Source organism: Emydura macquarii, unplaced genomic scaffold (assembly GCF_026122565.2).
Source record: "Emydura macquarii macquarii isolate MOO-44397 ecotype Brisbane River unplaced genomic scaffold, CSIRO-AGI_Emac_v2 contig_369, whole genome shotgun sequence".
Taxonomy (NCBI): domain Eukaryota; kingdom Metazoa; phylum Chordata; order Testudines; family Chelidae; genus Emydura; species Emydura macquarii.
The window spans coordinates 3,885,954-3,903,182 of NW_027130506.1; the positions used below are offsets into that span (position 1 = coordinate 3,885,954).

General features: G+C 42.5%; 1 protein-coding gene across 2 annotated transcripts in view; it reads right to left on the minus strand.

Annotated features, from left to right (window-relative positions):
* Nucleotides 1–17,229, minus strand: part of SNTB1 (syntrophin beta 1) — a 150,265-nt gene that overhangs the window by 65,656 nt on the left and 67,380 nt on the right. For both annotated transcript variants that reach the window (XM_067530919.1, XM_067530917.1), the window contains exon 2: nucleotides 14,180–14,396. In XM_067530919.1, the coding sequence (XP_067387020.1) occupies nucleotides 14,180–14,396 (217 nt within the window). The remainder of the gene's footprint in view (nucleotides 1–14,179; nucleotides 14,397–17,229) is intronic.

The window sequence follows — 17,229 nt, forward strand, 5'->3', positions numbered from 1 at the left end:
CAAGGGCTTACATTCTTAGAGGAGGAGGAGGAGGTTTACAGCCCTAACCCCTGTCCTGCACCTAGGCACTGAAGCCCTTTGTCACAAACAAACAACAAAAAAGGAGGAGGAGATGGTACTCCCTCCCTTATAACTTTTAGCCCAGTACTTAGGGCACTCACCTTAGGAAACATTGCTCTGGAGCAGGGATTGGAACCCAAGTGTTCTTCCTTCCACGCGGGTGCCTTATTCACCAGACTAGTAACATTCTCATTCTGACCCAATGACTGTTCAAGTATTATACAAAGTGGAACCACTTCAGCAGGAGAAATTGAGACCCACCCCAGAGTAGCCCATAGCTCTGGGGTTAGGGTACTCACTGGGGTTCAAGTCCTTGCTCTAGAGTGGGAATTCAAACCTGGGTCTCCCACATCCCAAGTGAGTGCTCTAACCACTAGCCTAAAGTTTATAAGGGCGGCACCACCCCCACTTCTTCCTCCTCCTCTTTTCTGAATGGTGCCTACGTCCCCTTGTGAACCTAGCCTGAAAAATCAGAACAATTCATTTAGATATTTCAGAAGTCTTTTTTCATCTTGGCCAAAAATAATTAGACCAAATAGAATTTGCAAAATGTTTCAGTCAAATCAGATGTACATTTTTCAGTGAAAAAAATGTCTGAAAATTCCACCCAGCTCTAGTTACTATGCTCATAGAGCATTACCAAGTCACTTCTACTATGTTCAGAGGTCAAAGGCTTTATAACCCAACTGCCTATCCCTCCTTGTCTCTTACATGGTGTACTCAATACATTCACAAATCCTTTTGGGAAATGGTCTGTGCTAACAGCTACTTGCTGACTCATGGTATTTCCATATTTTCTGAAAAAGCAAGAAATACCGATGACCTTCGTAAACGCAAACTCTGAAGTGCTTAAATGTTTCCAGCAATCCAGTCTTTGTAGCTTTAATTGGCTCCCTGACTGAACTGACCATCGCTTGCTGAATTATATTTATCTGCAGTTTGATGATAAAGTTCTCTTGCAATTCCCCATTGAATAGAAATATTTAGGGCAATGCCACAGCTGTGTTTGTTCTCACACTCCACCACAGTTATGTAAATACTGCATATGGAACTATTCCTGATAAAGCACATAGTAACCCAAAGGAATTATACGTTAGCTCTCGACGGCTGCCAAGATGTGCCGTGTCTCTCCAGATTGGCAATGCATATGAATGATATCATATTTTCTCAGAGATCATTTGGCAAACCTTATAGTAAAAGAGTAATTTTCTCTCACTTGCAGAGTTCCAGTGAGCCAAAAAATATCTCCCAGCATTCCTTTTCCTACCTACAAAACATGGGTTGAACATAAAACCCAAAACCTCTAAATGCTGCAGCTCACTCGCACCTGAATTCCAGAGCTTTTATTTTATAGAGGGACAGATATCTAAGACAAATATCCAGTATACTATATTAATTACATATTTGATAAGATCTTGCTGGAAAGGAGTGTTTGTTTTCTAAGAACCACCTTTCATTAAATCACTTGAGGATTTTCCGCTCCTACATCTGTTTAGAGCCAAATCGTGCACTGATTTATACCCTGTCTCTCTCATGGATCAGATTCAGCAGTTAGTCAAATTTAAGGGAATGATAACTTCATTGCAGTTAATGAGTAGATACAAGAAAGTTACTGAAGTCAGCAGAATTACTCTGGATTTACACCGCTATAACTGAGAACAAGATTTTTCCCACTGACTCCAGATTTCCATGGGGCAAACAGTCAGCACACAATTTTCTCTTTTGGGCCAACTTCTTCTGTCAGTTATCCCCCTCCCCCTCCAGTGCAGCCTGCTTGAAGTAATGGAAATATTTTCGTGCCTTTCTCCAATATAAACAAGGCCATAGTGTCCCAACCTCTCAGTCCCCACCCCACTCCTATAACACAGTGTTTCCCTCTGATTCCTCAGGTGGCTCCCCTGGCAAGAAGTGCTGTTGGGGCTATTCCAGCTCTGGTATCAGGGGACTGAACTAGGAATAAGTTGTTGAAATTAAAAAATGGAAAATTTAGGTTTCGTTTCAAGAGAAAAGTTCTGAAAGTCCAACCTATTAGACTATGGAAAAATTTCTTAGGGAAAGTCGTGGAAGCCTCATTACTTGTCATAATTAAATGCAGACCAGAACAATGTTCAGGGTGAGATACATTCAGATAACCTAGACCTTTTCCATCTGAAAACTCTCTGGTTCCATGACATCACAAGAATGCAGCTACGCTCAGTATTTAACAGTTTCTTGCTGATTTGCAACTAATGCCAGTTACGCTGAGGATTTGTATGATGTAAGTTACCTGTTAATTTGGAACTGGACCAGACTCAGCTAGGGCAGAATCTGGCCCTGCAATAAAAATGTGTACTGACACCGACTGATCTACAAATCCATCTCAACCATTTTCTGAATCTAAAGCGGATAATGAAAGACGTCTATTTAAAAAAAAAAGAAAGTCTACAGACATCAAGCAATTTAATTTTCCTTTGCACAAAACTCTTATCTTCATGTTCCCATATTTTTTTTTCATGCTCTAGTCATAGGAATGCTGAATGCTGATGAGACAGTGATATCCAGTCCAACCCTCATCTCTCTGAGTTTAAGGACTGAACAATTGAACCAAACTATTTTAGATACTGGTGAGGTCAGTTACTTGAAAAACCAAGGAAGAGTGGAGTGAATTTGTCACAGTGAGTTTAGTGTTATATCACAGAGCAAATTCAGAGAGACTGCAGGATTTTGCCTGCACTCTGGACTGAAGCAACTTTAAAGCTTCCTGGTCTACACAGCCAGTTCCCGTTGCCTTCCACGTACACTTGGGGTGAGCTCCTCGAAGCAACTAGCTATCAGTGGAAGGGGAAAATATATATGTTTTTATGAAAAATACTTTAAAAAATCTGTCACAAAAGTTATAGCTGTCCTAAAACCATGGCCAAGTTCATAGAATATTGCATCTGTACTAAGTAAAGTGTGATTGTTGCTAACTACTGTACAGTCCATAGCATGACCATTTTATTCAAGGAAAATCTTAGAGAACACAGGACAGAATCTCATGCTAGAGCATGCAAATAACTTTCCTTGGCTTCAGTGGGAATTAGCTGAATTCTGTGATGGGAAAATAGGGCCAGGCTGCCAGAAGTCAGGCAGCAATATCACAAGACCCTGGGGTGAAGAGGGGGGATTCCAAAAGCATCCATGAAACTGTTGAGGAAAGCAGAAGAATGAAGATGTCATCTCCAAGAAGATTGTCCCATTAATCGAGTGCCTGCCATAAAGAGATAACTAGAAGAGTCCACTCCAATTCTTTTAATTTTACATTCTGACACGATAAAAAGACAAGCGTCTCCACAAAGAGATACTAGTGGGCTGGGCAAAGAGGCTAAATAAAACAAGCAAGAAGGAGAAAGGAACATCTGAAAGAAAAATCACAAAATTCCCTAGGATTCAATTCCTGGAAGCATAGTCCAGTGGAAAAAGCAGTGGCTTGGGAATCAGCTCTGCCACTGACATTCTGTGACTTTAGGTACGTAATTTCACTTTTCTGTGCCTCAGTTCTTTAACATGGGCTCATAAACTTTAAGGTCAGAAGGGACAATTATGATCATCTAGTCTGATTCCTGCACAACACGGGCCACAGAACCTCACCCACCCAATCCTGTAATAAACCCCTAACCTATGACTGATTTACTGACATCCTCAAATCATGGTTTAAAGACTTCAAGGTACAGAGAATCCACCAGCAAGTGACCCGTGCCCCATGCTGCAGAGGAAGGTGAAAAACCCCCAGGGCCTCTGCCAATCTACCCTAGGGGAAAATTCCTTCCCAACCCCAAATATGGTGATCAGTTAAACCCTGATCATGTGGGCAAGACTCACCAGCCAGACACCCAGAAAGAATTATCTGTAGTAGCTCAGAACCCACCTCATCTAACATCCCATCACAGGCCATTGAGCATATTTACCAGTAGTAGTCAAAGATCAGTCAATTGCCAAATTAGGCTGTCCCATCATACCATCACCTCCATAAACTTATCAAGGTCAGTCTTAAAGCCAGCTAGGTTTTTTGCCCCCACTGCTCCCCTTAGAAAGCTGTTCCAGGACTTCACTCTGCTGATGGTTAGAAACCTTCATCTCATCTCAAATCTAAACCTCCTGATGGCCAGCCAGTTTATATCCATTAGTTCTTGTATCTTCATTGGTGCTGAACTTAAATAACAGCTCTCCCACTTATACAAATGGGGCTAATGATACTTATTCTTCTTTGTAATACACTGCAAAAAAGCCTTAGGTAAGTGCTAAGTATTATTATCTTCATGTGAACAGATATAGCAGTGTCTGTCTAACTGTCTCATATTCTGATCCCAATAAAAGAAAAAAGCACTTAACAATAGGAGTTTGTGTGTGTGAAAACGTGAATGCAGTTAAGTGGCAATAAGGAATTAAGAATAGCTGGGGTTGTATCTGTACATTCCAATAAAACAATCTGAGCAATAAGACCCCTCCTTTATTTGTAACTGAGTCTGTAGTTCATACACTCTTTCCTTTTATGGATATAATGGGTCATTTATTATTTATGATGTAACATTTATCTAGTGCCACAGAAAAGTGCAATGCTTTACAGAGACTCAGAGAGCCAATTCATTGCCCTGCACCTGTAGTTGTTTACACCAGTACAAAATGAGTGTGAAGTAGATGCAAAAATTCTACAAACTCAGAACAGTAGCATTTTACATGCATTTTGCATTGGTGTAAATGGCTACACAATGTGCAGGGCAATGGTAAACCAGGCTCACAGTCAGTGCCCGGAAGATCTTACACTATGCAGTCCTGAAAGGTTCCCATTGTCTTCAGAGAGCAGTGGATCGGGCTAGAGGTTAATTAGAGGACTGGATTTAAGAATTAGAGATCCAGTGGGCAAATGAACTGAGGGAAAATCCCAGAGGGCGCTCAGGTTATCTGGGCTGCAGGATGGGATAAGGAGCAGCGAGGAGCTGGAAATCAGAAACAGCAAAGTGTGAGACTGGAGAGGCAGAGCAAGGGGCTTCTAATGAGCATGGGGCAGCTAATGTAATTCAACTTCCTTCCATTTGGCAGCATCTTGTGTGTGTGAAGAACATAATCAAACATTGTTTATGGGTAGCTTGGCATCAGACTTCCTATATATGCACACGCTAAAAATCTAATCAACTTACTGTCTCATTTCTCTGTATTTTTCATTTTTCTTTTCCTTCACTAGACGCTTCCTTTGGTCTTTCTTTCTGCTGTATCTTTCCATCCTTTTCAGCATTTTTCCTGTAAACTATCTTTTAGAATCTCATTAATACAGTTCAGATCCCCTAATTTCCTTTCACACTTTCCATTTTCCCCTCCCTGGCTTGGATTATCACCCTTCCTCCTTAGATTTCAGTTCTTCTCATTCCCTGTTCTTAGCTCCTCTCTAACCTTCCACTGTGTTCTCGCCATGTCTTCTTCCTACATTCTTGTTCCCCCTCCCCTTCTCCACACCCACTTTCTCTCTTTCCATTCCCCAACTTACTCCTTTACCCAGTGCCTCTGCCACTAGTCTTACCACTAGAGATGGTCAAAAAAATGGAGCCCTCCCACAATAGAAAATCGACTTTTCATCAAAAAGCCCATATCTTTGGCCAGAAGCCAAAACGTTTTGAGGGCTTTTTTTTTTTTTTTTTGACAAAAAGTCAAAATTTTCCATGGAACGCAAACACTTTTCAAAAAAAGGTTTCTATTAATCAAAAAACCAATATTAACTGAAAAACAATTTTGGCAAAAAATCTTCAACAAACCTTAGTTTCTGCTGTCTAAGCATCACAGCCCATTCAGCCATGCTCACATCAAAAACATACTTTATTCCTCCCTCTTCCCCCGTATACACACACCTGCAGTTTTGTCCTCCTCTCCCTCTCAAACCAGGGGAGAGAAGTATGGAGGAATATGACTCTCCTTCCCTTCAAGACCAGAAAGGAGCAAGGGAAGGTAGAATTGCACGGGTTTATAATATTACTAATTTGCCTCACGACATGTTAGATTCCATTAAATATACAACCAGCACAGCAGCCTCTGGCAATCTTTGGGAGCTGTACTCCTCAATCAGGATCATTTCTCTTTCTCAAGGTCCTACTTCACACAAAATGTTAACCCATAAAAAAGAAAATAGAGTGGATAATAAATAACAGCATTACAGTCTGATGATTAAATAACACTGTGGGTTACAGCCATGGGTAAGCTGGGGCCATTATTTTAACATGACCTTGCGTCACTTTCATTCAGGACCCAACAGGGTAGGTTTTGGAAACTGTTTTCCCTTACAAAGAGGAGGGTGTGACTTGCTGTGTTTGATAGCTTAGTAATGTATCCTCACCTCATAGGTGCCCCCTCAACTGTGGTTGCAGCGCTGCAGGGGGTCTTTGTCCCTGGCACCCCCCTACTGGGCTCTCCCTTGGACCTGCAATGGCCTCTCTCACCCTCCATCTTCTCCTAACTCCTCCTCTGGGTGTTCTGGGGCATGGCCCTCCAGCCAAGCCACATAAAAGTCTAACCCCCTTCTGGGATAGCATGAACAAGTCCAAATAAAAGTCCAAGCAAATCTTCAAACTAGCAGCCCTCCACTCCCTCTTAGAAGTAGTTCCCTTGTCAGCTCTACCTCAGGTTTCCTCTGCAGGAGCCTAATCTGCTCCTGTAGAGTTTTTTCTCCATTGTTTCCTGTCTGATAAACCCTCTCCCAAGGATTCTTTCTACCAGAGAGACCTGTCTTGTCTACTGTCTCTCCTCATCTGCGCTCCGTCAAACTATTTATGAAGCCTATCTCCACCTCCTCTGGCCAGAAGACAATAATCCCTCAGGTGTAGAGCATGACTAAGTGGGGTTCTTTCCCTTGCCTTGCAGGTGGTGGGATTAAGCCCCATCACAAATAGATTAGGCCTTTCCACTGCGCGTGGTGGTCTCCAAACTCCCAGAGAAATATTTCTCAAAGCATAGGTTGAACAGGTCTAATGTGGTGAGTTTCATACAGCAAGACAATTCATAGTTAAGGCTGAAACTCCAGTCTGGCCTTGTTCTTGATTTATCTTCTTTGGTGGGCAAGTACCATCAGGCCCGCAAGTTAGAGATGGTCTAGGTTTACTTGGTCCTGCTCAGCAAAGGGGGCTGGATCTGATGACTTTTTGAGGTTCATACCTGCCCTACATTTCTATGGTTCTGTGTCAGAACTTAGAAAGAGGCCCATATTGAAGATGATGCCCAGGTTATGGGCCTGAGTGACAGGCAGGAAGGTGGTGTTTTCCCAGTGACTGAGAAAGTAGGCAGGGCAAAGGGTTTGGTGGGCTGGGAGAAGTGGATGAGCTCTGTTTTAGCCATGTTAAGCTTGAGCTGATGGGTAGACATCCATGAGTTGTGTCAGAGAGAGAGGCTATTTTAAATTGGTTAGAAGTGGTCTGGAATAGAGATGTGGATCTGTGCGTCATCAGCATATAGAAGGTAATTGAATTTGTGGTTGCAGATGAGATTACTGAGAGATACAGTTTAGAGGGAGAAGAGAAGGGGACTCACAACAGAGCGCTATAGAGCCCCCACAGAAAGGGTGAGGAGGATTCTCTGAAGGACATACTGAGGGGCAGGAGAAGTACAAGGAGAAGACTGGGTTGCAGAAGCAATGGAGGAAGGGCAAGATTTCAAGTAGCAGAGCATGGTTGACTGCTTCAAAGGTGACAGGCCAAGGAGGATGAGGATGGAGTATCAGTTCTGAACATTTCAAATGGATGCTGTCTCCTAATAAACAAACACTCTTAGAAAGCCTGGCAGTACAAGCAAGATTGCAGGAATTCTAGGCAAGCTGTAATTGTGCCCAACTGAAATGATTTTGGGCTATATCATCTCCTCTTTTCATGCTTTGAGTTTGGTATATGCTGTATCCCACCCAACCTGTATGGGTTTTGTTAGAAATTCTGTTAGTAACCAGCAAACTGTGTGGCATTGGCTGTGGTGGAAATTACACCCAAGCCAAGTAAAATTGTTTCTCTCTCAATTAAATGAATGATCCACAGAGAGACAAAGTAAAACTGACTGGAGCACTGCTTCATAGTAACAGCCATTACTCACTTGCTGCAACTTAGTCATTCTTATTTTGCACTGTATGCAGAATACACATTGCTGCAGAGGGTCGGATTCCCTTCTTACTTACACTGGAGTAAGCCCATGTTCTGTAACATCAACTATGCACTTTTTTGGATACGTGGAAAGTAGAGTTGTGGGCATGTTTCATAATAGTAAGGTTTTCCAGTCTCAGTAGTGTCCTGGCTAACTTCCCATTCAGGTAATTACATCTGCATGCTTTGGCTTCTTAAATCTGCCCTAACAACCCTCAAAGTTACAGAGACAGACACATTCCACATCCCTGCCAAAGCAGGGAGGATGAGACACCCACGTCACCCTGCCCCCAAATCTGCAGGAACAAGACATCCACCCACCTTCACACCAATACAAGAAGCAGGAATGAAACATGAACCAGCCTTTGCCATGTTCTAATGACCAGCAGCATGGGTATGGCTCCTACAATGTTTCAGGGGTCAAGAAAGTCACATTTGAATCCCCTCACCAAATATCTTAAATTCTCATGAGTTAGTGCCACTAGTGAAACTGAGAATCCAGGACAGAGATAAGGTGCCATGCTATGTGTTCTCCTCTCTGGTGGGTATTATTAAAGGGTACAGAACTCTTACTGTGAACACACATTTTTATAAAATGACTAGACTACACTTATAATGAAAACTGAGCTGACAAAACAGTTCATTGTTTTCTAAAACAGCTTTGTTCTATATCATGTTACTGTGCCCTGCCCTCTGCTAAATCATGATCATATTTTTATTCTGCCCTCATCCCCATACTGCTTGTTTATTTCACTCACCCATTCTGTCTTGTCATTAAGACTGTAAGCTCTCTGGGGCATGGGCTTTCTGTAGAATCTTTAGCACAACCAGGACTCAATCTGGCTGAGACTTCTAGGTCTAATAATGAAAATAATTAATAGCAGCAGCATGAAAGGACATTTCCTCTTATAGAAATGTCCTATGGAATTTACCAGAGAATAAACTTTCTAAAGCAATTTTTAAACTTACCTACAGAATTCTACACCGGGGTCTAGTTCTCTATTCAATCACTAAAATGATTTAAAAATTCTATAACAAGGATTTTTTTCTCTATTATATTCAATGGGCATTTACAGTAATTTCTATAGGACCCTATTGGCTTTACTCTTATCTGCCTACATTCTGCCTCCCTGTGCAGGTTGCCTAGCAAGCCATATGTCACTCAGGTGCTTGGCTGGCTTGTTTTTTAGCTCACATGCTCAGGATCTAACTTATCAATATAAGTGGGGTTATTTTTCCCATGGATCAGATTGGCAGTGACCTTGCGGGTTTTCCACCTTCCTCTGCAGCATGGGTCACTTGTCAGGATCACCTGGGCATATCTCATTTAATTAATTCCCTGCCCTGACATTAGTGAGCCTCGGTCCCTCCGATTCTCTACCGTGGCACATAACAGGAATACTTTGATCTAATTTCAATTATTGGGTTTGTGTGTGTGTGCTGGGTGGTGCTGATGGCCTCTGATATAGAAAAGATGATCTGGTAGCCCCGTCTTGTCTTAAACTCTATGACTCTATGTGACTATGAAATTGTCCTTAATTCCCCTTTCCCATCAAAGGACCCAGTGTTACGAATGCTATTCTCATCATGAGTAACTTTATCCTTGAGACAATCCACTGAATTTGCTCTTTAGGTTCACACTGCTTAGTCCAGCTGAACTGCTGCCAATGGGCAAAGTTACTTATGTGTGCCAGTGTTTGAAGGATTAGACTGAACACATTTTGTTTAGCTGGATAAATGGCAAGCAATGGTTTAGAGCAGGGGTGTCAAACATCTGGCCCGCGGGCCGGATATGGCCCACCAACCTTTTTGGTCTGGCCCCTGGCGGCAGCGCGTGCTGCCGCAACATCTCGTGGCGTTACACTCTCTGGTGGCATTGCGCGCTGCCGCGGCGTCATGTGCTGACACGAGACCTGTGTACTCTGGCGGCAGCGTGTGGAGCGCTGTGTGCATCAGACACAGCGCGCCAAAAGGCGGGAGAGGGACAGTGTGGTCTTGGGGCATCACGCAGTACTATAATTCTTAATCATTGATCGATTCTTTTAATCGTAAAATAGTAGTAGTTGTAGATGTGAATTTACTGCAGTTTTTATATCACTGATATCTAGCAGATGAAATATAATACTACATAAAAATGGTTGTGCCTAATATTTCGATTTATGGTATGAATGGCCCACTTGAAGTACATTTAATTCAAATCTGGCCCGCCATAGGAAATGAGTTTGACACGCCTGGTTTAGAGTCAATGCAAAAGAGGAGAAACCTGAATTGATACAGCTTGGCCTCACCAGTCACTTTATCCAGCATGTGTCACGTCTTTCACATACTGAGCCCATAAGTGTTTTTGTATCAGGCACTAAAGCAGCTTTAAAAGCAGAAGAAAAACAAATCTCATCTAAGGGAACTATTTTTCTTTTTTTCTCCTCAACAGTATCAACAGAAATTGATGAGAAGGTTTGTTGTGCTGCAGAAACATTTACTGCTTAGTGGTATTAATAACTTTTCCCCGTCTTGAGTTACTGGGTTGGGAGGGGGAACTTTTCCCTTTGAGGCCTGACATTAATCTCTAGTACTGCTACTGTATATGACACTTGTCGATAAAAGTGAAGGCAAACAACAGACTGCAGTGGTAATTACCTCAACCCAGTTTATTCCAGCCTCAAATATAACTACACAGGCTCCTGTGTGTGGACCAGCATGAGTTAGATAAATATTGCTAAAACACTCTTTATATTTCCTCCTCTCACCATGTTTGTGTTTATTAAAAATATTGTCCTGCCCCCTCAGACCTAGTATTGATTTGTGTTGCATAGGAATTTATTTTCCTTTTGTTGAAACCTTTCACGTAGCAACAAAAGTCATACACTATCCTGCTACCACTAAACTAATGTAAAGAAACATTAGGAGAGGGAGGCAGGAAGGGGCCTGTAACAATACCCTGGGTCTGGTCTTTTATAGGGGCTGAACCCAGGACCCCTAGATCTAAAAGCATATAGCTTTACTGCAGAGCTAACACAAACAGATCCATTAGATGGCGCAAAGGCAGCCACAGACTCATGAACCTCTTTACATGGTCCGGTCTCTATACAGAGAGAAAGACTCCATATAAGCCCAAACTGGAAAACCAGACTTTGTATCTCCTCCATGTCTGGGGAAATTTGGATCTAGAAATCAAATCTCCAGTTCTGAAAAAGGATGTATTTCCTTCTTAGCTCCTTTCAACATAGGGGAAGAAGTAAAACCGGTTCAGCAAAAATCATGCTATGAGTCTAGCCCAGTGGTTCCCAGCCTTTCAGAGTGGCCCACAGCTCCCCTCCCACTGGCTGCAGAAGGGAGTCGCTGCCTAAGTACCCACGCGGAGCGCATTGCTGGTGCAGGGTCCTTGCTGCAGCCAAGGAGACTGGAGATCAGCGTTCCCCTCACCCTGGCTGTTGCAGGAGCACGGCAAAGCGCTCCGCCTGGGTCCCGAGGTGCTGGGTCCCTACTGGAGCCAGAGGAAGGGGAGCACTGATCTCCCGTCCCCCTGGCTGCAGAAGGGACCCACTGCCTAGGGACCCAGGTGGAGCGCACAGTTTCCCTGCTGCAGCCAGGGGGAAGGAGATCCTCCTCTCTGAACTCCTTCCTCTGGCTGAAGTGAGGGGGAGCGGGGTCTGCTGGCAGAGACTGGTGGCCCTTCAGGGCTGTAAAAATCATATTTGTGGCCCTTGAGCCAAAAAGGTTGGGAACCACTGGTCTAGCCCCTCTAGCTGATCTACAAAATGGGTCTACTGCACGGCTGTGACCATGTTGTATGCAGACACCAATCTCTTCACAAGCATGGTTGGGCTTAGCCATATTTGAAAGTCCTAGTATGGACAAGGCCTTAGTCCAGGCTTTGGCAGCCGGCTGCTTCTGCTATGCTAAACACTACTTTACATCATCAGTCATAGAACCCATGTGTGTTTGAAAATTGTGTTATAAACCAGTAGTGCATTGAACATGCTGTAACACAGTGTGGTCTTGCCTTTGCTTGAAGAATGTTATGGAATCAAGCTACAGCCCTGCTCTAAGTTACAAAGGGTGCATCTTCTAATCTGCATTATGATGTCATTCCACTAGGGAAAACATCAGTTCTGGTATTCAGATCTCTAAAAAAAGACCTTATGCTTATGTGACCCACAATACTCGGTTATTTCACTGCTCTTGTAGAGGGGCGGTGAGACAGCTTGCTTGTATGGAAAAATCCAGCATAGGGCCATGTGAAATTTTCCATGCTGGCCTACAGTAAAAATCAGAAGTCACTCTTTCCACAGGAAACAAAAGCAACCAGAACAGAAAGCCATGCTTACAAGAGACATGGCTCTCCCACACATTATTTCTTAGTAACATCAAAAACTGCACACATAACTACCATACTTTTGTCATGGATAAAACTTTGATACTATTTACAATGCATCATGTACAATGTGATGTTGGTCCTGCTAAATAGTCTTGGTTTTTAAGCAAATTTTAGGGTAAAGTAATGGCAGAGTCCCAGAATTGTGACATAGCCAAAGGAGGAAGAGAAAACTCAAAGCATCTAAAACCAACATACAACAAATATTGTTATTCTCATAGTAGTCCATACAATGGGAATGGAAAGCGATGTTTTACTATCACCAGTCTATGACTAGGAAAACTGCAGGATGGAAGGCTAGTGATGCAGTTGCCAATCTCCATTTTGCTTTTAAAAATCCCAGCAACCTAGAGTGATGGTCCAAACCACTGCACACTGTAGCAACAACTGCTTGCAATAGTGCTTTGAGTTGTTACTGCAGAAAACTGTACTACTCTTTTCTAAGGGTTGACTACACTAACCTTGCCAGGCTGGGGACCAGGAAAGGAAGTGAACTACAAGAGCAATATGCACCAAAAGAAAAAAAAAGAAAGAAAAAAACCTACAAGAACAACAGAGCTAGAAGTGAACAGGAGAGGTAGAGAAAATGAAAAGAAAATAGCCAAAATATTAGGAGCCTTTCCGAGATGCAGTACAAGGGGTAGCTACCTTTCAGTCCATCATGAGGGATGGGAGTGTCTCCAGAAAAAAAAGGAAAAACATGGGGAATCATTGCTCTATACAAACCCCAGCTACTCCTTCCACATGAAAATCTAACTCTGAAAATGTAACTTTTAGTCCCTCAGCCATGTTAAGTGTTGAGAATCAAAAGTGTTCCAAGCAGCTTCTTTAAAAAGCTTGCGTGCTGGGGAAGAACAAACAGCCCATTGTTTGGATGGAAGAATCAGTCTCTATTTCCACCCCCTCACTGACTCTATTGGTTCTTTCTGTTCGCAGCTGTTAAAATAGATGATCATTGAGCATGCCTGGTGTGATGCAGCTGTTCCACACATGTTATAAATAAGGGCAAGTAAGCTCATCTTATTTTTAGCATTGTGAAAAAATACAAAAAGCCACAGAAAATCCCCATTTATTTTCTCAAATGTAACCTCTCTCTAATTCTCTCCTTTAATAGCCAGAGTTGTATTTAACCGACAAGACAATTAGGCCATCTTCTTGCGCCTTCTTGTCTGGTCTTATTTGTCTAATGCTGCTATTAGTGAGTGTGGATTCCTCTTCCAAAAAATCATACAACTGTGCAAAAAGCAAAAAATGTTCATTTGTGTATTTCTTATGAACAATATTTGATTGTGCACTAGAGCGTTTGTTCCAGTACATTCCTCAAAGCTGATGAGAGTGTATTTACCATAATAATCTCACAGGTGTTATGAAATGCTCTGTTGTGAAGTGTTTGCAAAATATTCTGAGATCCTCTCATAGAAGTTTTGTAAAAGCCAAGGGCCAGATTATTATCACAGTTCAATGGAGTTATAATCCAGATGTACACAGGTGTAACCAAGAATCTGACCCTCAGTGTTATCAATCACAATACCCAAGCTTTACAGCTAATAGCTCTAAGATGAATAATAGAACTGTATATTCTAATTCATAAAATTAGGCTTCAGACAAAGTCACGGCTTACCTGTTTTCTGGGTCTGACACAGCCATGTTACGTGTCACATAGCACATTTTGAGTGGAATTGTTTTTCTGTCTCTATGGATGGAGAGAGAAAGCTGTGACAGCGGGTCAGAGGATACACTTCCCAACCGAGGAGATTCAGGTGGAGGCGTTTCCCACCCAATTTCTGAAACCGGAGAACCTTTCTTCACATACGGGGTTGCTTCTCGCATGTACTTCACTATAAAAAAAAAGAGAAAAAAGGCAAATAAACACTCAATCGATGCTCAGGTCCAATGTGAATTCTAACAATTATAATTTCTATTGGGCTAGCAACGTTGTACTAAATGCTGTACAACTGTATAGGAAGATATGGTCACCACCCTGAAGAGTTTACAGTCTACTTCAACATGATGCAACAAATTGGTGTAACAAAGAAGAGGGGTTGTCGAGAAGGAGAATGGGGGTAACAGTAATAAGACTAAGTAGATTCACATTATGATTATATAGTTGGACTTGCATAACACATGAAAATTTGCATCTGATTTCTAGTTTGAATTTGTAGTGTGGTTGTAGCCATGTCAGTTCCAGAATATTAGAGAGACAAGGTGGATGAGGCAGACCTGAAGAAGAGCTCTGGGTAAGCTCGAAAGCTTGTCTCTCTCACCAACAGCTGTTGGTTCAATAAAAGATATTACCTCCCCCACCTCATCTCAATTTGTCTAGTTCAGTGGCCCCAAACTTTTTACCCCAGACTCCCTCTTGCTCCTGTCTGTGCCCCCACCTGGGGCTGGGTCACGAGTGGGACCATGGCTGAGAGGGAGTCACGGTCAGGGGACTGTGATCAGGGCTGGGTGCCAAGGCTGGGAGCAGGGCCATGGCACCCAGGGCCCAAGGCTGGGAGTGGGACTGTGGCGTCCAGGGGCCTGTGCTGGGCTCTGGGAGCTGGGTTCCAGGGGCCAGGCACCGAGGCTGTGGGCCGAGGTGGGGGCTGGGTTCCAAGATCATGGCCAGGCACCACAACCAGGGATTGAGGCAGGGAGCCAGGGCGTCAAGACCATGTCCATGCGCCATGACCGGGGGCCAAGGCCACGACCGAACCAGGGGCCAGAGCTGGGGGGTGGGGCCAGAACAGAGCTTGGGGCAGAGCGGGGCTGGGTTCTACTGTACCAAGTTTTGTGGTACAGTAGAACCTCAGAGTTACGAACACATCAGGAATGGAGGCTGTTCATAACTCTGAAGTGTTTGTACGTGTATTTGCTTTTTTTGTTGTTGTTGGGTTTTTTTGGTTTCTGCTGCTTCCTGATTGCATAGTTCTAGTTCCAAACGAGGTGTGTGGTTGACCAGTCAGTTCATAACTCTGGTGTTCATAACTCTGAGGTTCTACTGTATCTGCACTAATTTTATATTTTCGTCAGATAATTGATAAAAACATTGAAGAGCTTAGGAAGAACCTAGCCTTTACTAAGAAGTGCTAGCCATGTGTACAACTGGATGATTTTGACACGTGCACGTGTATAAAAAAATCAACAAACCTCACCACCCCTCTAACTAGCCATTACCAGCTGATGATATCCACTTCTATTACGGTGCCTATGAAGTGTGGGGGATTTGAATAAGTAGAATACAGTGGCATTATGAAGTAATTTGAGGAAGGCACTGAGACACTTGTGGGAGAAGAAACAAGTAGATAGCGAAGACTGACAAAACTGGCATGACGAAGGGGCTGAGGAATGATTTGATAAGATACAAGAAGGATTAATTAGGGAAGGACAGAGTAGTGATGGACCTTATAAGTTACGGAAAGAATGTTGAATTCAATGTGGTGGAAAAGTGAGTACTAATGGAGGGCTTCAAAGGGGTGGGCGATGGGGCTACTACCAAGAGGCCAGTTTTTTAAAGCTATTTAAGTGCCTATCTCCCATCAATCTCATATGGATTTAGGTGCTTAACTTTAAGAATGCACATTTGAAAGCATTGGTGTAATCAAATCAAAATGAGATTGGGTTGATCCAGTCACAATGGGTTCAATCCTGCTCCCTTTAGGTTAACAGAAGTTCTGACACTGACTAAAGAGGACTGGTGAAGATCTACAAACACAGTTCAAGAGCAACTACGTTTTTTTTTTTTTTGGATGGATTTTCAAACTAGAGAAAATAAGATTCAATAGGTTACTAAACTATGTGCTGCTGATGTAGCAGCTCCTGGTCGCCAAATAAACTTTGGGTCCAATACCGTAGCTACTGCATACGTGCCAATCCTATGCTCTTCAATGGGACCTATGTGCATAGGGAAGCAATAGGATTGGGCACTTTAAAATTAAGAAAAGAAGAGAGGGGACGGAAGTTAGGGGTCAAACACTTGGGTCAAAATCTAAACATTAAGTAGGAACATTGAAATGTGAATTTAATTCCTAAGATACTGGGAACAGAAGCAAAAACTATTCCCTTCCCCATGCAAAATGTGTTTCCATGCAATGTAATGGTGACATCATGACAAGCTGTTGCTCTATTTCAGAAGCCTCAGTGAAAAGGCTGAGGGGAAACATATTACCAGGAGAAGGGGGTTGAAAAACAACATGCTTTCCAGGGATCTGATTACCAAACTGCAGTCCAAGAAAATTCCCCTGAGAGAAAAATCCTGTAGAATCTGGCTGGGATTTTCTAACTCCCTTAGACACTCAGCTCTTTTGAATTTCAAAGGGAGATGGCTATGTAACTTCCACAGGCAGTTCTGAAAATCCCAGACTTTAATACAAAAAGAAAAAAAATTCACTGATAGAATTTTATAGAGAATTACATCCCTGCCATAGAATTCTAGAGGATGGTTTGAAAGAAAGAAAGAAAGAAAGAATAGTGAGGAACTACAGTCTTCAGATTTTTAGAGTAATTTCTACTGAACCCTATTTCAATAGAACTCTCTTGGTTTTGTCCCCATTCAGTTTTATAATGTTTTCCCAGAAGGGCTTTAATGCTTTTGTGTCGTTAACTATATATATATATATATATGTATATACATATATATATATATATGTATACGTATATATATATATATGTATACGTATATATACGTAT